General features: G+C 50.4%; 2 protein-coding genes across 5 annotated transcripts in view; both read left to right on the forward strand.

Annotated features, from left to right (window-relative positions):
• Positions 1–5,753, forward strand: part of CEP104 (centrosomal protein 104) — a 55,197-nt gene extending 49,444 nt beyond the window's left edge. For all 4 annotated transcript variants that reach the window (XM_063145081.1, XM_063145083.1, XM_063145082.1 and 1 more), the window contains exon 22: positions 1,041–5,753. In XM_063145081.1, coding sequence (XP_063001151.1) covers positions 1,041–1,177 — 137 coding nt within the window. In that variant the 3' untranslated portion in view covers positions 1,178–5,753. The remainder of the gene's footprint in view (positions 1–1,040) is intronic.
• A 2,957-nt stretch (positions 5,754–8,710) lies between these two features.
• Positions 8,711–19,980, forward strand: LRRC47 (leucine rich repeat containing 47). Its single transcript, XM_063145427.1, has 7 exons — positions 8,711–9,397; positions 11,551–12,009; positions 12,490–12,606; positions 13,104–13,219; positions 14,031–14,133; positions 16,184–16,273; positions 18,542–19,980. The coding sequence occupies exons 1-7, from the start codon at positions 8,711–8,713 to the stop codon at positions 18,779–18,781; spliced, it is 1,812 nt and encodes a 603-aa protein (XP_063001497.1). The 3' UTR covers positions 18,782–19,980.
• Positions 19,981–21,765: the final 1,785 nt, after the last annotated feature.

Genomic DNA, 21,765 nt, shown 5'->3' on the forward strand with positions numbered 1-21,765 from the left:
CAGAAAAAAAAATGTCAGCATCCTCCAGCCAGCAAGGCTGGGAGCTGTAGGACTTTTTTCCTGTCTAAATACGCAAAGGATCGCCCCCTAAATGGCTTTAGCAGGGGTTTAGACAAAGGCATGGAAGCAGAGTGAGGACTCTCGCAGGCGACACGCCCTGAGGGCCACATCCAGCCTCCACGCTCCGAATCGAGATGCCTTCGAATCGCCATTGCAGGAGAGTCAAGCGCTCGCCCGTCCTGCTTGTAGGCTTCTGGATCCCACTGTGGGAGGCAGGATGCTGAATTTAAAGGGACCTTTGGCCTGACCCTCGTGTGGCACAGAGCGGTAAAGCAGCAGTTTCTGCAGCTGAAACTCTCCCCACGGCCTGAGTTCGATCCCAGCGGAAGCTGGTTTCAGGCAGCCGGCTCGGGTCGACTCAGCCTTCCATTCTCCCGAGGTCGGTAAAATGAGTACCCAGTTAGCTGGAGGAAAGGTAATAACGGCCGGGGAAGGCAACGGCAAACCACCCCACTATAAGGCCTGCCAAGAAAATGTCAGCGAAAGCTGGCGTCCCTCCAAGAGTCAGTAATGACTCAGTGCTTGCACGAGAGGTTCCTTTCCTTTCCTTTCCTTTCCTTGGCCTGACCCAGCAGGGTTCTTCTTACGTTCCGTTACAACGCCACTGCCTGCACCCCAAAAGAGGGCAGTGGCTGACATCCGCTGGCCAGGAGTGCCGGGGTGGGGGAGCATGAAACAGAAGCCATGGGAAGGGGTGACAGGGTGCAGCAGCATGGCCCCACCTTCTGGATCAAGCGAAACCCTCCCACTGTCCATTCATTCCTGGGCCATTGCACATGAGCTTTTTTCCCCACTGTCAAGTCCTTTTTTTGCTCGCTTGGGCAACCGATGCTCGCATGTGGGGGCACACCACCTGGCCTGAATGGCATCGAATCCCCCTGTTGGCTTCCAGACAGCCCCGTCCTGTGACAACAGGGGCCCATGTGCCCTTCCCCCTCTCTCCCTCAACCCAAACCATCTGCTTTGTCCCCCGCTTGCAGGCAGGCCTTCCGCCACGGCGCTCAACCGATCCGGCCCGACGGGCGTGAAGCTGCGTTCCCCCTCCGTCGGAAGCAAGATCCCCACCCCGCGCGGAGGCATGAATAAAAGCAGTGGCAGAACGTACGCAAAGCGATGACGCGGATCTCTTCTTCCCTTCGGCTCTGCCGCCGGCCACACGCAATGTCTCCTCCTCTGCCGTTCCGCTTGCAGGCGGAGGCGGCCCGCCCTTTTCCTTGCCCGAGCGACAGGCGCCCGATGGTTGGCCCATCGCCTTTCTCTATTTATGATCCTTTGGTTTTAAATGATTGCTCCTCTCTGCCCCATGGATCACGCCGGGGCTTTTGCAGGGGGACGTTGTGCATCGAAAGCTCCGCCTGGCCTTCCAGGGGCTTTAAGCCGGCGGGATCGCCTTGGCCGGCCGGCCCGAGTTCTCAAAGCACAAAGCAGCCTGCAGTCCTACTCGGATGGCGGAAGCGAGGAAGGAGGCAAGCCAGCCGCGCCTGTTGGCTTCCTCTGACCTCCGGTTCGTTTTCTCTGCACTCAGGCTCGAGGGCCTCGTGCGGTTTGTCTGGTTTGAAGGGATCTGGAGTGATCGGTTTCTCCCAAACACGTTCTCAGGAGTCTTTCCCCAGGCAGAGCGAATGACAATCTAGACACGGCTTGTGGGAGGAGGGAGGTTCACAAGGTGTATCGCGCACGGGAGGTTGGTCTGTGTTTTTGTGTTGCTGTCACGGGGCGCCTGTTGGTTTCCACAGCAGAGCTTCTGAGGGAATTGTGTCCCACAGGTCTGATCGGTTTGCCTCCCGCCCTCCCGCCCTGCTGCGCAATGGTAGGCCCCCTTCAGCTTGCCTTTGTAGCAGGGCCATCGCTATTCCGTGTTTATAACTAGACAGAAACGTAGTTTTTTGAACAGCAAGGCTCACCCTCATGGGCCACTTTGCGCAGTTCAACGGGACCTTCCCCACCCACCCCTATTCCTTGCGTTCTGTGTAATTGTGCTGACCCGATATCGCCCGCCACCCTGCATCGCCGGTTCAGCTACTGTGAAAGATCGCTAAAGGCCAATAAAGAGTTGGCCTGAGAAGAACCGGGACACACCGCCAGCACGGGCACGTGGTGCAGCTTTGGCTTGCTCCTACCATTTCACCTTGCTAGTGGAGGGGAGCATGTCTGAATGCTTGCGTTTAGCAAAACGAGGATGTCCGTTGGCCGAGCTTTCCCCCACCAGATCCTGACTGGGAATGATCAGTGTTGTAGCCCCACACAACTGGAGAGCACCAGGTTGGGGAAGACCAGACTCAGGTTTTTGTGTACAGGACATCTTTGTGTTGATCTTAATGCCAAGTTTGCTCAGGATTACTGGTCTTTCCTGCGATATGTGGCTACATGGGGAGCATTGGGTGTGTTCTACTCTTGTTCATGTGGGTCAAGGGCTCGGCCAGTGTGCCATATAAATTGAGCAGATGCCATAAAAAGGTCTTGCTAAACCTGGTGCTTTCCAGATGTGTTGAACTGCAACTCCCAGAATCCCCCAGCCAGCCATGTGTCCCATAAGGCCGTCCTAACGTTTGCCCCAGAATTCTGAGCGACGCACAAATCGATGCGGAAAAAGCTCCCTGGCCACGCCAAGTGTAAAAACTCCTAGATGGGGCAATTGGAAATCCTGAATGGCCCCAAGATAATAATGAAGAAGAGAAAAGGTTTGGTTTCTATCCCATCCTCCCAACCCCCCTTTTTTTTTTAAAAAAAAAAAAATGAGCTAAAAATGAGGAGCTTTATAGAATCCTGTTTTTCTTACCTTCTGCTAAGATGCATAATGGCTAAAGTAATATCCACAGGCTTTTGGATTGCACAGAATTCTTCAGCATGTAGAAACGCTTGATCATGTAGTATGCTGATCCCTTGTCAATTTCACCTTGTTTTTGACCTTGAACCTGCAGAGGGGTTGCAGATGTGAAGGCAGGAGCAGGGCAGCTTGTTGCTTCAATGTTTTAAAACTATAATGGGCCCTGTGTGCAGCCTCGCTGGGTCCACGCTGCTTCTGATGGGGATTCTTCTCCCTTTGCCTCTGTCCCAAGCCCTGCTAGAGCAAGGCCAAAGCAAAATGGAGGCAGGTTGAAATTGACCCACCCTTAAGAACTTCACCCTGTTGTTTTGCCTTCTCCTTCCAAGAGGGAAGAGCGCCACGGAAAAAGAGGTCTAGCAAAGCTTTCACAGTAGTAGCTGGAAGGAAATTGAGTTAAAGGGAGAATGACTCTTCCCTACTCCAGAGCAGCGGCAAAAGCCGTGTTGGAGGCAGGCACGGTTTGCAGGGAACCAGCTGGCTGGCTGAATTCCACCCAGAAACAGCAGGCGCTCTAGCTAAGGGGAGACGAGTGGATGACGTTCTCTCGCCATAATAATGACCCCTTCTGAAGAAGGCCGTCCTTTACGTGCAGGTTCCATGCGTTAAACAGTTAACACTGAATCAGGCCAGTGCTTGAATAGATTTAGGCAAAAAGCCAACAACTTCTTTCGGTGTTGCCTGGAAGCACGCAGGATTTACTTGGAAGTAGATCCATTGAAGTTCACTGAGCCTCCTTCCAAGCAAGCGCGCATAGAGTCGCAGCCTTAAAGGTGTTTTGCAGGTGTTCCTTTTAGGCCACCACAGATGAGAGCTAGAACAGCCCGGTTGGGTTAAAAACAGCAGTTCTTTTACAGCCTTTATTAAAACTGTTTTGAAGGCCGCCCACGTTTTTTCCCTTTCGTTCTCACCGCTCCTGTGAGGGACCTTTGGGTCTGTATTTGTCTTTTGTCCTCCTCACGTCTGCCTTTTCCCCTCCCAACCGATCGCGTTGACGAGCCCTGGGCGGGTGGCAGCGCCGTTTCAAAATGAGGAAACGCAGATCAAGAGACGGCGCTAAGAAAATATCCCCAGATATCGCAAGCCGGTTCGATTGAGCCTGCAGAGGGAAGAATGTCCCGGTCCTAAAGCAAGGAACGTTGTGGCATAATTGGCTTAGGACTCTGCTGCCACAGGGCTGTGGTTGTGGCCAGAAGCACAGATTAGCTTTCCCCGGCCTGGCGCTGTCCAGATGTGTTGGGCGGGCGGGCTGAGGGATTCTGGGAATTATAGTCCAACACATCTGGATGGAAAGCTAAACTAAAGGATTAGATGAATTCATGGAGGATAAGACCTATTAACGTCTGTTAAAGCAGGATAGCCAGGCGCAGCACCCCTCTACAAATCAGATGCTGGCGACAGAGCCATCTTCTTCCGCCCCTGCTTGTCGCGTTTCCCAGAAGCCTCCTGTTGGAAACAGGAAGTCAGGTGAGATGGCCTCCTCTTGACTCGACATGGCTCTTGTGGTCTCAGCGGCTGCCTGCTGTTCCCTGTTCTGACCCCGTTCGCTGGGAGCTGCAGACCCAGCCAAGCAGAGGGTGAGGCATGTGGGCACAAACAGGCACCTTCTGGAACAGGTGTGCCCATGCTGACGCATACAAAGAGGCGTCGCCATCCATGCAAGCAGATCGCCTTGATCCGCTCGCCAAGCGGTTTTCGTCAAAAATAAGAGTAGGGCACAGAGAGACGGTGCAGCAAGGAGAAACTCCCCCCCCCCCCGCGTTTTCCACCCACCCTGAGCGACAGCAGCGTCTTCTGGAGAGCGAGTGGCTTGGGAAAGGAGGATTGGCTCTCCCGTGCTCCTTTCCCTTCTGCTTCCTTCGCCAAGCCCTGCTTCCCTCCCTGTGGTATTCCTCCCAAGATGCTCTCGTAAGCCAGGTCTTGTACCGAAGACTCCTGGGACTGCTCGTAGCCCACTGATAGGAGGCCCCTGCTGAAAGGATGACCATGTCCAAATGTACAGTAGCTGCGCATGGCTTGCTGTACAGGGCAGATGGAAGCACGGGCGTGGGGGGGTGGGCTTGCACAGGCAGAACACTGCACTTCTGGTTGGTTCTTTTTGGCTAGAGGAGGCGTCCCATCAGCAAGCGCACCTTCCCAGCCTGGTTTGCTGAATAGCTGGAAATCTCAGGCGAGAGGGAGGCATTTTCAGCACAGGGAGTGTCGTGGGTGCTCTTTCGTGCCTCCCCTTTGCCACAGGCACTCAGAAACCCCTGGGCTGTTTTGATCCCACTCAGGCATTTGCACTCTGGGGAAATTCTGCATTGAGCAGGGGTTGGACTGGATGGCCTTAGAGGCCCCTTCCAACTCTATGATTCTATGAAATGTATTGGGAGGAAAGGGTTCAATGCTCTGAAAATGGCCCTCTCCCCAACGTCTCTCTGTTGACCGGATTGTGCAATCACGTGGCCTTGGTGACCTTGTTTAGAAATCACGGGCATGCCTCGAGGGATAGAAGGGACTTGGCAGGCGGAAAAACCTTCGGGGCGTGCGGCCTGCACTCACTCCGGGTGGCTGGGTCTCCACTATGGATCCCACACCGCAAGGGCACCAATCCAAGGCTACTTCTCAGTCCCCATCAGCCAATTTCAAGTGTTTTCAGGGAGCCAGCACCAACCTGTCCCCGGCTTAGGTTTCAAGGTGAAGTGAGAGATCGCTTCTGCAGTTACAACTTTGCCGTTGCGGGTTCCGGCTGTATTATAGGCATGAGCAAATGGCTGGATAGCAGGTCTGATTCCAGAGTTTGGCAAACTTCTCTTTTGTTACCGTAGACCAAGTTCGGCACATATTTGTACTGCTCTGACAATAAAGGTCTATATTTCAACAAGGAGCGTCGCTCAGCCTTTTTGATCAATGCGCCTTCTCTCTGTGTATGTGTCATTGATTTTTAGTCCACCCTTCCAACAATTTGGCGTTGTTTCTCATCTCTTTAATTTCATCTGTCCTTGACCACCAAAGCCCGTTTCAATTTCATAAAATGCCTTAAGGTGCAATCCTGTGCATGCTTAGGTAGAAAAAAGTACCTAAGCATTGCTCACCTGCTTCGGATGCAGAAGGTCCCAGGTTCATGTGGAAGACCTCTGCCGGAGGTCCTTCACAGTCAGCACTACGCCTATGAGATAATTCTGGGTTGGATGGGCAAACATTCTGGCCTGATATGAGCCGGCTTTCTATGGTCCTGTGACGCAGTGGGACTTAGGGGGTGGAGGCCATCTCTTTGATATGCGGGTCCAGGTTGTTTAAGCCCTGTAGATCTGAATTGGAGCCAGAATGCAAAAGAGTGCCAATTCAGACACTAGTTTTGATCAGATAGAGCAGCCTTCCTCAACCTGGGGCGCTCTGCTGGCTGGGGCATTCTGGGAGTTGCAGTCCAACACATCTGGAGCACCCCAGGTTGAGGAAGGCTGAGATAGAGCCTACAGAACATGGACCAAATCCATGCTGACACGTTGCTTTTGATATTGTGCTTTTAAATTAATGCTTTTGAAAACGATAGGTCTAGGATCGAACCTTTATTGTGTTTTAAAAGGCATACAAGACCGTTTCCAAATAAAAGGGAGTGGGGAGATTTGCCAGGTAAGGACACCTCTACCACCCTTTTGTTGCTGAATCCACTGTCCCAGATCTCCAAAGCCACACAGCTCTGGAAAGCCACAAACATGCAAACAAGGATAAGCAACTTTGGGTTTGTTTTCTTTCATTTTTATTTACTCCTGCTTTTTAGTCAGCCAAAAGCTTTTTTAAAAAAACCACCTTACACATTGGCCCCGTTCAGAAGACACCTTAAACCACGGCTTTAACCATGGTGAATAAGGCTTTTTGCTTTATTCACCGTGGTTAAAGCCATGGTTTAAGGTGTCTTCTGAACACAGCTCAGCTTTCTGGCTTAACCAGCGTGGTTAAAGCCATGGTTTAAGGTGTTTTCTGAATGGGGCCATTGTCTCACAAGCTAAGGTGTCTAAAACCCTTAAAATCTAGTAATTGCATTTAAAAACAAACTATAAATTGCCATAAACAGCAGAACCTACTTTAAATTTAACGCAACAGCCACTAATTTGAGTGTTCCAAGGTACCCTAACAGTTTATGTAGATGCTAGATTAAAGAGGGAGGGAGAAATTTCTTTTCTATAGAAATCTTTATATCTTTTCCCCTTGTGAGTTACTTCTATAATGTTAACAAAACAAAAACTAAGCTACCTTGAAATTGACAAGGCAAATTTCCAGATCTGTGGAGGGGCAGGTGTGTATGTATATCCACGCCCACTTTTACCAGGGCCAACCAGAAGGCACAACTGGGCTTCCTATTGCTATTACTAGTACCTTCCGTTTCAAATGCAAATGGGATGCATGTCTTTATATATTTATGTTTTTAGATAGGAAATAACTTTGTGCTGGAGAGGAGCACAACACTTCTGGCAGTGAATCGAAGGTTGTCTTCCCCCTCCGCTCCAAAGAGGTGGCCGTGCTTAGCTGCCAATTGCGTCATTAGAAATCTCTCCTATTTGTGTCTGTGTATAGGTACACACACCCAAGAGGTATAATCTATTTTATGTATTTATTGCATTTCTATACTGCCCAATAGCCGAAGCTCTCTGGGTGGTTCACAAAAGTTTAAACCATGAAGTATAATTCAAAGTATAAAACAAACAACAATATAAAAGTACGTTATAAAAGCACAACCAGCTATAGCTAATATATATATATACAATAGGTATTTAATATGACATTATTATTATTATTATTATTATTATTATTATTATTATTATTATTATTATTAGCCTATGTACACCAGTTGCTGGGGAACATGGGTGTGAGGGTGCACCCATGTACTGCTTTGTTGGTCCCTGGATGATTGCTGGTCGGCCACTGTGAACAGAGTGCTGGACTATTAGTAGTAGTAGTAGTAGTAGTAGTAGTAGTATCCCGCCTTTTGCCCAGTACTGGGACTAGATGGACCCTTGGTCTGATCCAGCATCAGGGCTCTTCTGATGCTGTTCTGTTCTTATGATATACACGATGTAATAGCTATTTTATTTATTTATTGCATTTTTATGCCTCTCGATAGCCGAAGCTCTCCTGGAGGTTCACAGTTCTCTGGGAGGTATCTAATGGAATAAGTATATATAATAGGTATATAGGTATAGATATGTCATAGGGTATATCTAATGCTTTGTTATCCCAACATGCGTCTTTTTTAGAGTAGACCCATTGTAACGGGTGGGGATTATGCTGGTTGCAATTGACACATCTATAGTAATGTGTGGTTTTGTATTTGGCTCACGTGGTTCATACAGTCACACAGGGGGTTAATTTTAAAGAAGTAGCCGGGGTGACGTCATGAGGGAGGAGCTTATGGTGAGGCTCCGCCCATTGACGTCATCCCTCCTGTGCTTCAGAGTTATCCCTGAGAGTGCTGCGTGTGGCTAATCTCTACCCTCGTAGCTCTATGGTTTATACCCGTCAAAGCTGCGGGAAGAGGAAGGGGCGGGCGAGCGAGCGGGCGAGCTCCGTGTGATTGGCAGCTGCCCTTTGAGCCCTCGAAAGAGTCGAAAGGAAAGGAAGTAGTCCCAGGGCCCATTGAGATGGTAGGATAGAGTGGCTATACCAGCACTTCCGGTGGGCGGGGCAATACAAACCTTCCTTTCGTGCCCTCCCTTTTTCCGGGGCCGGCAAAGTCTGTCAGGATGCCGGAAGCGCGGCTTGACCCGGAAGCGGTGTTTCCCCTTGGCGCCGGAAGCGGAAACGCGCGGGGCTGAGGCGGCGGTAGCAGCAGCAGCAGCCACAGCCATGGAGGCGGCTCCGGCGGCCCAGGACGACGAGCCGTGGCCGGAGCTGGCGGACGCCGGGCGGCGCGAGCTGAGCCTGGAGGCCGGGCCGGAGCTGGAGCGCCGCGTGGCAGCGTCGGGGGGCCGCTTGCCGTCGTCGCTGGGCGCGCTGGGCGCGTCGCTGCGCTCGCTGGAGGTGCGGGGCGGCTGCGCGGCCTTGCGGGAGCCCGGGCCGGCCTTGGCCCGCCTGACGGGGCTGCAGACGCTGGCGCTGCCGGGCTGCGGGCTGGGCCCGGCGGGGATGGACCGGGCCGGGCGCCTGCTGGCGGCCACGCTGCGCACCCTCGACCTCTCCGGCAACGCGCTCGAGCAGCTGCCGCCGGAGCTGGGCGGCCAGGGGCCCGAGGGGGACCCCCCCGCCGCCCCCGCCGCCCTGCCGGAGCTGCGCCTGCTCAACCTGCGCCGCAACCGCCTGCGCGCCCTGGGGCCCGGCCTGGCCCGCGCCGCGCCCGCCCTGCAGGAGCTGCTCCTGGGCGGCAACCGCCTGCGCGCCCTCCCGGGGGGGCTGCTGCCGCCCGACCCCGACCCCGACGCCGCCTGCGACCGGCGCCGCGCGGGGCCCCCGCTGGCCCTGCTGGGCGTCCTCGAGGCCGCGGGCAACGAGCTGCAGGAGCTGGGCCCCGACATCGCCCGCCTGGCCGGGCTCAAGGTGAGGCGCCTCCCTCGCTCCCTCCCTCCCTCGCGGCCTTCACGCCTGTTCTGCGCTTTCAGAGAGCGCTCCCACAACAGCCCTGCAAGGTAGGGCAGGCTACCCCGCTTCCTCAATAAGTATTGAGGAAGAGCCAGTGTGGGTGGAGTGCCGGACTGGGACTCGGGACATCCCAGGTCCTCATCCCCACTTGGCCATGGAAACCCATCGGGTGACTGGGCCAGTCACAGACTCTCAGCCCAACCCACCTCGCAGGGTTGTTGTTGTGGGGATAAAATGGAGAAGAGGAGTATTATGTGAACTTCCCAGAGTGCTCCAGCTATTGGGCGGTATAGAAATGTAATAAATAAATAAATATGTACGCCACCCTGGGTTCCCTGGAGGAAAAAAAGGCGTGATATAAATGCATAAATAAAATCTCAGGCCCAGGGTCCAAATGGGAACATAGGTGGGAGGGTGCTGCTGCACCTTGTCCTGCTTGTGGGTTTTCCATGGGCAGCTGTTTGGCCGCTGTGTGAACAGAGTGCTGGGCTAGATGGACCCTCGGTCTGATCCAGCATCAGGGCTCTTCTGGTGTTCTTACTTCTTCCTAGTCCCAATGTTTGGCCATCTGGGTTAATTGCTAGCAGGAAGAGCTTAAAGTACCATATTTCTTCTATTGTAAGACGCACATTAATTTCAGTACCACCAACAGAAGGGGGGAAAAACCCTAAGACACACCCACGATTCTAAGACGCACCCCATTTTTAGAGATGTTTATATGGGAAGAAAGTACGTCTTAGAATCGAAGAAATAGGGTATATTGATGATGTTGGCCCCTCCCCCTTCTGCCTTAGGCCACACCCACCACTGGGATGTCTTTCAAGAGTGGAATCCAGACCCCATGTTGTTGTGTGTCCCGGCCACATGGCCAATGGGGTGCTAAGATAAAACAGCAGCACTGTGTTGTTTAATTTGGTTCTGATTTCGTATCCAACTTCTTCCCTGAGTGGCTGAAGGTAACACATGTTGCTTTCCTTCTCCTGTTTTATCTGCACAACAGTGTTGTGGCTCAGTGGCTTGTTTTAGGCCATCTAAGAAGCTCGTAGCAGAGGTGGCTTTCAAACAGTTCCCTAAGGGCGCAATCTTAGGCATGTTTAGACAGAGAGAAAAAAGTTCTACAACTCCCAGCACGCCCCAGGACTTTTATTCTGTCTAAACGTGCCTAGGATGGCACTTTAAGAGAACACGGGGATCCCTCATCACATTGAAGGCACATCCAGTTGAACATCGTATTTCCAACACTGCCCAGAGGTTGGACTGTAAAATCTGAACCAGAGAGATCCCTACTTGGGCTGGAACTGTAGCTGACCAAAAAAAAGCAGCCCTACATCTGTTTCTCTTCTTACCCACTGTACTATTAAAATGACAGTGTTATATGCGCCCTCTTCTTTTTTTAGCCATTGCTTAGCTGTGCATTTCTCTTTTGTGCTTATTTGCATCATATCATAGCAAAGAGGCCGCTGTGGTACCCTGGCCTGCTCTTTATCTGTCTATGGAAAGGGTGAAAGGTGGGCATAGGGAGGGTGACCCTGGAGAATACCAGAACCCACCTGCTTTGATATGGAAAGAGTAAGTAAAAGCACCTCGGACCCCTTGGTGATCTGTGAGAAGCTCAGTGGCTTTGCATACAGAAGGAGCCAGATTCAAACCCAACCCCCCACCCCGGACATCTAGGAAAATTCCTACCTGAAACCCTTCGCTGCCAGTCAGTGTCGACAATACTGGGTTCTGACTTAGCATAAGGCAGCTTCCTGCGTTCTTACGAGAAATCCTAGCAATGAGATTGCTGCAATATACGCAAGGAGAAAAAGCGATTGTCCTGTGTTTGGCATAGTCTTTTCTAATATTTTCGCCCTTTATTTCTTGAGGGCTCAGTGCTGGAGCACATTTCATTTCATTTAATGCATTTCTCTACCACCAAATAGCCAAAGCTTTGTGTGCAGATGGTTCGACTTCTGCCGTTTCCAATTCAATGGACCTCAGGTAGCAGAGTTATAGGAGGCCGCCTCTCTGCCTGAAACCTTGGAAGAGCTGCTTCTACACAGAGGCTCAGGCGGAGCAATGTCTGGAATCAGAAAAGTCAGTTGCTACTACGTATTTATTTTCTGTAGAGCTTGGATGTCTCCAATAACAAACTATCCGAAATCCCCGTGGAGTTGGCTGACTGTCCAAAGCTGAAGGACGTCAACTTGAAAGGGAACGCTCTCAGAGACAAACGGCTTGAAAAGATGGTGAACGGCTGCCAGACGAAATCCATCTTGGAGTATTTGCGCGTCGGAGGCCGAGGGGGTGGCAAAGGGAAAGGGAAACCAGATGGCGCTGAGAGGGAGGAGCCGAGGAAGAAGAAGAAAGAGAAGAACAGGAAGAAAGCCGGCAGCGATGCTGAGGAGGAGGTGGACGAGACCCAGAGGCTGTTGGTGAAGGTTCTTCACATCTCTGAGAATCCGGCACCTGTGGTCATAAAAGCCAGCCCCGGCGTCAAAGATGTCCGCCCGTATATTGTATGTTGCGTGGTGAAAGGCATGAATTTCAACCCAGGCAATGCTTTGAAGAGGTTCCTTTCCACTCAGGTAGGGCTCTTAGAATGTTTCTGGTTGGTGATGGATGTCATGACACTGGGGAGGGGCGAAGTTCTATTGCCTGCAGTCAGGTTGTGTTTCTTATGCAAACTGCTGTGGGACTGAAGAGGGCAGAAATTTGTTGGGCTGAAGTTACAGGAGGGTTAACTTTAGGAGAGAATTCTTGGCAGTAAGAGAGGTTCGAGAATGGTTTGAATTACATTGAATGTACATTAATGGTGCTATATAAATAAATAAATAATAATAATAATAATAATACCTAGGATTGTGATGGGTTATCCTCCTCTGGAGGTCTTCAGGTAGGACAGCCATCCATCGGGGATGCTTTCGCTCTGGAATCCATGCATCAAGCAGGCACTTGGACCCCATCCAACTCTTTGGCTTTATGACTGAGTGTGAAGAATCTTAGAAAGTGGAGCTGTTGTGTCTTTAACATAGCTTTTATTTAAAATGACTTGATTTAAACTTCAGACCAAACTCCACGAGGACGTCTGCGAGAAGCGAACGGCGGCCACGATCGCCACACATGACTTGCGACTGGTGAAAGGCCCTCTTCTTTACGATGCCCGCCCTCCGGAGGATTTGAAGGTAAGGGTATGCCGTGACGGACGACCCGCCGCTAGTTGAACTGAGAGCTCTTTTCCTAGTGGGCAGATAAGTGAAAGGCACAACATTTGCCCTTTGGCTACATTGAACCTGGCTTTGGGAAGTTGCTTCCTGTATTTCTTCGCGGGCAAGAGCTGATACAAGACATTGTGCCACGTGAGCCTCAGCTGTTCCTCTCCTGCTTGCCCCTCTTGTTTATGCTGCTGTGTGAACAGTGCCGGCAATCCCAGGATTTCTGAGGCTTCAATGCTGCACTGTGAGGAAAGGCTCCTGCAAAAGCAGTGGTGGCTGCAGCTGGGAGGGATGCAACCAGCAGGGCGCAGTGAGCCAGTGAACTTGAGAAAACCACAGTCTTAATACACCCAAGGTTAGAGTGATGCCCCAAAAGGAATTGCAGCGGATTGTTGCCGTGACCCATGTGTGCTGTTTGGGGGCTCTGACGAGAATGATTGTTGATGGCCGTTTGCTCCGGTTGGCAGATCATCCCCTTGGGCCGGAAGGAAGTTAAGGCGAAGGACCTCCTCCGGCAGCTGCAGTCCGAAGCTGAGGAGCAGCGAAAACAGAAGAAGAGGCAGAATATCTCTGGGTTGCACAAGTGAGTGTTCACCTTGGGGCGGAGCACGACTCTTGGGAAGCTTACAGAGTCCAAGGTGTAGCAGGGAGTTCATGGGGTGAGGTGTAAGAAAACATCATCAGAACATTCAGGTCACCTGGTGCCAGGTACAGAGCTTTTTCAGTGGTGGCCCCACACGTTTGGAACTCCTTCCCTCAAGCTCCTTTTGCCCCCACTCCTCACTTCAAAGTTTTAAGCAAGGCCCTAAAAACTTTTCTGGCCCCTGAGTGATCCTATTGCTACTTGTATCTGTTTTATTTTGCTGCCATTTTTAGTAACTCGTTATGCGGGTTTATTATTTGGTTTTTAGAACTTTTGTTGTACATCCCCTTGAGAACGCTTGCCCTGAAAGATGGCCTGTAGATTTAAATAAAGAAGCCAAAAAATTAGTGTATGTAGTCGCACATCAAAGCATCGGGGTGCTTCTTTCAGAGAGACAAGTACGTAGCCGCCCTTCGTCTTCATCAGATATGCACAGATGTGAATCATGGCTGCCGGCAGCTAAAACAAGCTTGCTTCTTGGCCTTAGTTTCTCAGTTTACTTTAATCCCTAGGACAGCCTTCCTCAACCTGGGGCACTCCAGATGTGTTGGACTGCAACTCCCAGAATGCCCCAGCCAGCTGGCTGGGGCATTCTGGGAGATGCAGTCCAACACATCTGGAGCGCCCCAGGTTGAGGAAGGCTGCCCTAGAATATCAGGAGACCTTCTTCTTCTTCTTGCGTCTCATTTGTGTATTGGTTCCCCTGCTGCCCCCAACCCCGCAGTAATTTCTGCCTTCTTTGTTTCCTTAGGTACCTCCAGTTACTAAATGGGAAAGAGCGTTACCCCTGCCTGGTTGACGCTGAAGGCGCTGTGATTTCTTTCCCACCAATCACAAACAGCGACAAGACAAAGGTAGGAATGCTGTGATTGGAATATGACCGGGGCAGTGCTTTCTCCATATGTATTTTTTAAAAATGAAATGCTACCTCAAGCAAATGCCAGTTCTGTGATTTGCACAATCCATGCAACTTTGTATGGCCTATTTTGCATCATTCTGGTTTTGGCGGTCTTGGGGAGGGGCTGCGCAGGGCATTAAACCCTCCGGCACACCAGTCATTTCTTTGACTTATCAGAAGCTTTTGATACTGATACTTAGGCAGAATTTTCCAGCTACAGTTACCGGGTCGTCTCAGAGAAAACCATGGGGGTTAGCTTGCTTTACAACCAGTTTGAAGTATGTAGTGTAGATGTGATCTGAGACCAGAACCTGGATTTCTGGAGCCAAAACCTGGATTTCTGTACAACAGCTACAAAGCAGTGGGTTGAAGGGCCACCATGCAGCAAAGAGAGGGAAAGGAGGTCGCTTTTCCCATTCATCCTAACCCTGCCCCCACCTCCTAGTTGAAGTTTCAGGTGAGTTAGTGCTACACAGAGGGAAATGTAGCAAGGCAGTTACAGTAGGGAAAGCAGTAGATGAAGGAAGGATTAAGTGGCATGCACACACCATTTCTTTGTCTCTGTGAAGTGGAGACAGAGGCCTAATCTACACCAAGCAGGATACTGCACTACGAAAGTGGTATATAGAAGGCTGGAGCCACACTGCTGCTTTATAGCGGTATTGAAGTGCACTGACAACTGTTGGGGCCCATTGGCCAAAACCATATTCCGCTTTCATACCGCTGTATCCTGCTTGGTGTGGCCCCTGCCTTTCATATACTGCTTTCATAGTGCAACATCCTGCTTGGTGTAGATGAGGCCCTGGTTTCCCAGTCATACTTCTGCCGTCAAACTTCATTCCAACCTGAGGCGAAATGGGTACCTGTGTGATGTGTCGTTGATCAAAGCCGCTGAAGTTTTCTAGACGCTGAACAAAGATGAACGCCGAAAGTCTCTCCCTGCAGGCTCGGAATCCCGACAGGGACGGCACAAGAAATGAAAAGGGGCCGGGGAGGGAAGAGGTAAAATTTTAAAGCTGCTCTAGTTATTATGAAGAGCAGATGGAATGGAAGCAGTTCAAGGAGGCCAAGGGACAGCCCTTCTCAGCTGAGCTGATAGAGAAGTCCTTATTCCTCCTCTACTCAGCACTAGTGAGACCACGCTAGGAGTATGGTGTGCGATTCTGGGCACCACATTTGCAGAAGCACGTTGACAGGTTAGAACAGGTTCAGAAGATGATCCAGGGACTTGAGGACAGGCTGAAGGAACTTGGGATGCTCAGTGTGGAGAAAAGAAGACTGAGAGGAGACATGTGAGCAGCATTCAGGTACATGAAAGGATGCCACAGAGAAGGTGGTCAAGAACTGTTTTCCATGGGCACAGAAATTAGGACCCAAAATAATAATGGGTAAAGTTACAGCTACGTAGACTCTGATTAAATGTAAGGAAAAACTTTCTGACGGTAAGATCTGTACAACAGTGGAACAGTCTCCCTACGGAAGTTGTGGGTTCTCCGTCTCTGGAGGTTTTCAAGAAGAGGCTGGGCAGCCACCTCTCCTGGATGGTTTAATGGGTTTTCCTGCACATTGCAGAGGGTTGGACTAGAATCAGCCTTTCTCAACCTGGGGCGCTCCAGATGTGTTGGACTACAACTCCCAGAATGCCCCAGCCAGCTCTGCTGGCTGGGGCATTCTGGGAGATGCAGTCCAACACATCTGGAGTGCCCCAGGTTGAGAACCACTGGACTAGATGATCCTTGTGGTCCCTTACAACTCCACAATTCTATGATTCTAATGGCCCTTGCTGTTGCACCCAGATGGAATAGATGCTGATAGATGCCACCTTACGTAAGTGGGAGATGTTTGGGAGGGGGCCCTGCTGCTTCCTATGGAGCCCCAGTCCGTTACTGAAGCACAACCTGCTCTTACTGCAGTTTTGAAGTGGGGGCTGGGCGTGAGCTTCCAGTCCGACTTGGCAAAGTTCCTGTTTCCCACATTTGTACTTCTCTTTTCCCCCTTTTCTTAAGCTTGGGAAAACAACCTCCGATCTCCTTCTGGAAGTGACCAGTGCCACGAGCCTGCAAACCTGCAAGGACGTGATGGACATCCTAATTCTGGTAAGGACACTCTCAGCTTTCCCTTTAACTACCATGCTCCTGTCGCTTACTGAAGGACACCTTGTAAAAGCCACATGTGAAAAGTGAAGCCAGGTGTGCGAAATCAACTCACCTGTGCAGCCAGCATGCTGTTTAAACCAGGTTGCCAGACTGCTTCGCGCAAAGCTGCTCCCATGACGGGCATTTGGGTAGCCCAGGCACCTGCCATGCTGGTGGGCCAATGCTTCATTTATTTATTTAAGCATTTTTATGCCACCGTTCAGCCAAAAAAGGCTCTCATGGCGGCTTACAAAAGTATTTCTTGACAGTCCCTGCCCACAGGCTTACAATCTAAAAGACATGACACAAAAGGAAAGGGGATTGGGAGGGAGGAGGAGGGGGAAAAGGAAAGCAAATTCAGGCACTACCATCTTAGTTGCAAAGTTCAGCAGTGACAGTTGACAGTTGGCAGCAGCAGGGAGGGGGGACAGGTGCCTGACTGCTGCTTCCTCCCTCACTGGTGGCCTCTGCAAAGACAGTGGGTAGCAGGAGGGTGGGGGCTCTCAGCTGGAGCTGGACCCAGGCACGATGGAGAGGTGCCTGGCTGCTGCTTCCTCCCCCACTGCTGCATAGGATCCAGCAGCTCAGTTTAAACACAACGGCTGGCCTAGGTTTCCCATGTGCCTAGGTTTGACTTGCTGCTGTGGCTTTTAAATTGGGCCCCAGGTGGAACATCTTCCAATGTGCATCATTTTTTTCTTGGAAGCCTGGTTCATGCTCTTGTCATGGCTTAGATGAGTTGTGTGGAGGTGCCTTCTGCAGGGTCAGCCCATTGGTCCCCCAAGCCCAGGATTGGTCTACTCTGGTGCAGCAGTAGCTCTGCCTGGGGGAGGCCTTCACCAGCCCTGTTACCAGAGATCCTGTTACCCTGTTACTTAACTGGAGAAGCCAGGGTTCCATTTGGGACCTTCAGTGTGAAAAACAGATGCGTTAGCTCCTCTCAAATTCAGGCAAGGCAAAGAGACCTATGATTGTGTTCATTGAACAGGACTGTTCATAAAACTGGGCTCCTGCCACAGCTCTGCTACAAACCAAAGGGTTGTTTAACCCTCCAAGAACCCACAGTGGCCGGCCTAGAACAAACATACCACAACCCCATGGTGGGCGCACAAATCCGGCACGCACTGCGGCTCACTGTGGGTAAAACAACCCACGATGAGCCTGGCATGTCATGCAAACCAGATCATTATAAACTCAGCAGCTGACGACAGGGATAATTTCTTCATTCTCTGCAATGAATATATTAATCACCCTTTTCTTTTAATAAATAAATTAAGTGGGTATTTTGCAGCTGAGAAATGAGACAGGCACTCAGACGTCTGTAGCATAAAGTATGCAAAGCAAGCTAATCTGTATGATTTTCTGTGTGTGGTTTTTTCATCGCCTTTTATAGTGGCGACGTTCGCCGGTAACGCTAAGCCAAAGATTCTGGCTTAAATAAATCACGATACAAGATATGCACATTACCCCCCTCACTCCTACTTCATGCAACGAAATTAACAACGAGCCACAATTAAACTTAGCTTTCTGTTCTGGGTGAACTGAGAATTGTGATTTATTGCTTTCGAACAAGCCAGGATTTGTAAGCCAATTTCAACCTTGTTGTTTAAAGCTGGCTTACAATCTTGGCTTGTTTGGCAGCAATGAATCGTAGTTCCCAGTACATAGTTAATGGGAAGCCCTGGTTAATTGTGGTTTCCTGGTTGTTTAATCTTCTTAATTCAATTTGCTCCTTTGAGTCAGGCAGGTGAATGGCGAAGAGCCACTGGAAATCTTACTCATTCTTCAGCCTTTGGAGACTTCACCAAATATTATCCACGTCCTTTTCAAAAACCTTACTGGATAGAAACTTGTTTATTTTGTTTTCGAAATGAAAAAAAACAAGGGATTCGAAAGAAGTTGGGGCGTTTCCGTGTTCTGTGGCTTTTCTGTGTAGCTGCAGAATCACAGCATTCACAAAGTCCTGGGCATAACCAAAGCACAGCAGTACCAAATATCCCCCCACCCAAAAGTTTGTGTTCCAAACCAGTTTGAAATTGCACACCTGCCTTGCAGGTGTCTTCTCAGTTCTCTCCTCTTTCTGCCATAGCAGCTGCTGCCAGCCAGCCCGAGCTGCTGCGGTCTTGGTTAATAGCGGTGTACTCTTTCCTGGGTCAAAGAGGAAACCCTCATCAGCTCTTCTGAGGGACTCTTGTTTATGCATTGCGCTGTGTGTTCCTTTTATCGCAGAAAATGGCGGAGCTGAACAAGGCCACTTTGGAGAATAAGGATGGGGAATTGGGTTCCGATCACGAATCGAACGAGATTGTCCGGCCCGAAAATTCAACCCCCGAAGGCGTTTCCCAGAACTCCCCTCCTCTAATGTTGGAACAAGTTCGGGTTGTGGACCTGGACGGGAATTTAAAAGTCCTTTATCCTTCGAAAACTGATCTCATCACAGTCTCGTCTCTCGTGACTGTCATTCATTAAGCGCCTTCGGTTTTCTCTTCTTGTCCTGGGCATGTTATACAGCGTTTGTAAACGGCAACCTCACTTTGCAACTTTTTTTTTAAAAACGTGAACAAGAAGATATCTACCACCTCTGCTTTGGGGGGGGAACGGTTCGGCTGACTGTTAACGGTGCAGGATTTTGTGGTCTTGAGAGAGACTCAAACGCCGGCTTGGTTAATAAAACATGAACCACCTCCCAAACCTGGGCTCACTATAGACTTACCTTGAGTGAAGGTGCTGAATTGTATTTATTTTAACGGAACACACTAATACCTGTACTGCACAGTGAATCTCCAATCTTCACCTGGACGTAACCATACCATGGTGTGCGGCTCTGGTCAGCGGCTAACAGGAGGAATCGGAACGGTTGGGACTACACACACACACGCACACCATTCCTGCACCAACTGAGATGCCAGTGACGGGTTTTCTTAACTCCTTCCTCCCCAGTGTGGACAGCAGAGGTCTGCAAAGAGCACCCCTCTTCTGCTTTTGGATTTGAAGCGCCTTATTCCCACATCTTCCTGAGGTGTGGAAAGGGGGCCTGTGGTCCATCTCTGCAGGGCTGAATGGAGGGAGACCCTTTTTGGTTGTGACTCAGCTAGTCCTGGTGAAATAACGGTGCAGGCCGGGAGGTTCCCTGGGCTTGAAGATTATGGTATGTGTCAGGTGGGAAACTTGCGTGGGTTGGAAGTTGACCCCCACCCCAGGTAAGCCTTCCCCAACCTGGTGCCCTTAAGATTTTTTGGATTCCAATTCCCATCATTTCCAGCCAGTATGGCCGATGGTCCGGAATGCTGGGATTTGGGATACAGCCAGTCAGGAAAGGGTGCTCCAGGTCATTGCATGCTTTCCCTCAGTCTGGTGCCCTCCAGGCCACAACTCCCATCATGCTGGCTGGGTCTGATGGGAGTCGTAACCCAAAAGACGTGGAGGGCACCAAGTTAGGTCTTTTCAAAAGCAGATAGGGATTTGGGGAAGGGGAGGTTCACTGTTGAAGAAAAAGGCACACACAAAAAAATCCCCCTGGGTATGCTTGATCCCTTCGGCGGTGCCTAAAATACCTCTTTGCATCATGGCCTAAGTTTCTAGCCCTCAGCGATCACGTGGACGAACTTCAAAATGTAACAGCCCAAGTCATGCCAAAAGAGTACAAATAAAGCAGCAAATATAAAGTCTCTGAATGTCGATTCGTCATTTTGTGTTCCTGCGTTGCCCTTTCAAAGGGCTGGGCCAGATGTTTCAGTTGACGTAGCCATTTCAGGCTATCCTCGCCTGCCCGCTGTAGCAGGGTACCAGCCGTGGGGCTACGCATACTTCACTGCAGACCTCTTTAAACCGCCCCCTCCTCCCTGCCTGATGGACAAGTGGACTGAAGGTGTTGGGTGTGTTTTTTATTATTTTCCATTTCAGGATGTTATGCTCGTCTTTTGACCTCTATGACCCTTTTTTCCTAGACTGCCTGTGGCTGATCCGTGCCTACTTGGGTGCTTAATGTGGGGTGTGGCTAGCTGGCATCAAATCACCTCCTCATTAACCTAAAGGCCCAAGTTGTTGCAATCCGAGCTTAATTTAACGGTGTGCTTTGGTTAGGAGAAGCAAAAGCTCTGGGGAGAATGTCCCTTATTTTAAGAGGCACCTTCTTTGTTCTTTTACAAAGCAACGCAGGCCGCCATGTCGACATTTCGGAGCGATGCGTTCAGCGCCGGCATTTTGGTGTCAGAAAAATCCTAGCAGCGCGATAAGCAACCAGCCTAGAGGGTGGGCTGGTTTTAAGGTGGTGATTAATGCATAACTGGTGGTGCAAAGTGGGGGGGGGGGCCTTCAGATTGGCAATTTAAATTCTTTAAAAAATAAAATCGGAGTTGGTATGGGGAGGAGGAGGTCTGCTAAATTTAAATTCTGCCTAGCGAATGTCTCTACGGGTGAGACATTCAAAAGGACCATCAAAGCATTTTTCGTTGGCCCCTTGGGGGTCAGGGTGGGAGAGAGAAATTAACCTCCCATTGCCAGAGCAGTTTCGGGGTCTCACTTATAGAATCATAGAATAGCAGAGTTGGAAGGGGCCTACAAGGCCATCGAGTCCAAACCCCTGCTCAATGCAGGAATCCACCCTAAAGCATGCCTGACAGATGCTTGTCCAGCTGCCTCTTGAAGGCCTCTAGTGTGGGAGAGCCCACCACCTCCCTAGGTAACCGATTCCATTGTCGTACTGCTATCTGGAGGTGACAGGCTTGACCTTGGGGGAGCTGGGGGTGGCGACAGCCGACAGAAAGCTCTGGCGTGGGCTGGTCCATGAAGTCACGAAGAGTCGGAAGCGACTGAACGAATAAACAACAACACTGCTCTAACAGTCAGGAAGTTTTTCCTGATGTCCAGCTGGAATCGGGCTTCCTTTAACTTGAGCCCGTTATTCCCTGTCCTGCACTCTGGGAGGATCGAGAAGAGATCCTGGCCCTCCTCTGTGTGACAACCTTTTAAGTATTTGAAGAGTGCTATCATGTCTCCCCTCCATCTTCTCTTCTCCAGGCTAAACATGCCCAGTTCTTTCAGTCTCTCTTCATAGGGCTTTGTTTCCAGACCCCTGATCATCCTGGTTGCCCTCCTCTGAACACGCTCCAGCTTGTCTGCATCCTTCTTGAATTGTGGAGCCCAGAACTGGACACAATACTCTAGATGAGGCCTAACCAGGGGTGAATAGAGAGGAACCAGTACCTCACATGATTTGGAAGCTATACTTCTATTAATGCAGCCCAAAATAGCATTTGCCTTTCTTGCAGCCATATCGCACTGTTGGCTCATATTCAGCTTGCAATCTACAACAATTCCAAGATCCTTCTCGTTTGTATTATTGCTGAGCCAAGTATCCCCCATCTTGTGACTGTGCATTTGGTTTCTTTTTCCTAAATGTAGAACTTGGCATTTATCCCTATTAAATTTCATTCTGTTGTTTTCAGCCCAGC

The sequence above is a fragment of the Elgaria multicarinata genome, chromosome 20 (genome assembly GCF_023053635.1).
Source record: "Elgaria multicarinata webbii isolate HBS135686 ecotype San Diego chromosome 20, rElgMul1.1.pri, whole genome shotgun sequence".
Lineage (NCBI taxonomy): Eukaryota > Metazoa > Chordata > Lepidosauria > Squamata > Anguidae > Elgaria > Elgaria multicarinata.

Bases quoted from the DNA above. Each gene is read 5' to 3' on its own strand.
- LRRC47 (XM_063145427.1), top strand. From the start codon at position 8,711: ATGGAGGCGGCTCCGGCGGCCCAGGACGACGAGCCGTGGCCGGAGCTG. The intron at 9,398-11,550 runs GTGAGGCGCCTC...TATTTTCTGTAG, and splicing joins CCCGCCTGGCCGGGCTCAAG to AGCTTGGATGTCTCCAATAA. The intron at 12,607-13,103 runs GTAAGGGTATGC...TCCGGTTGGCAG, and splicing joins GCCCTCCGGAGGATTTGAAG to ATCATCCCCTTGGGCCGGAA.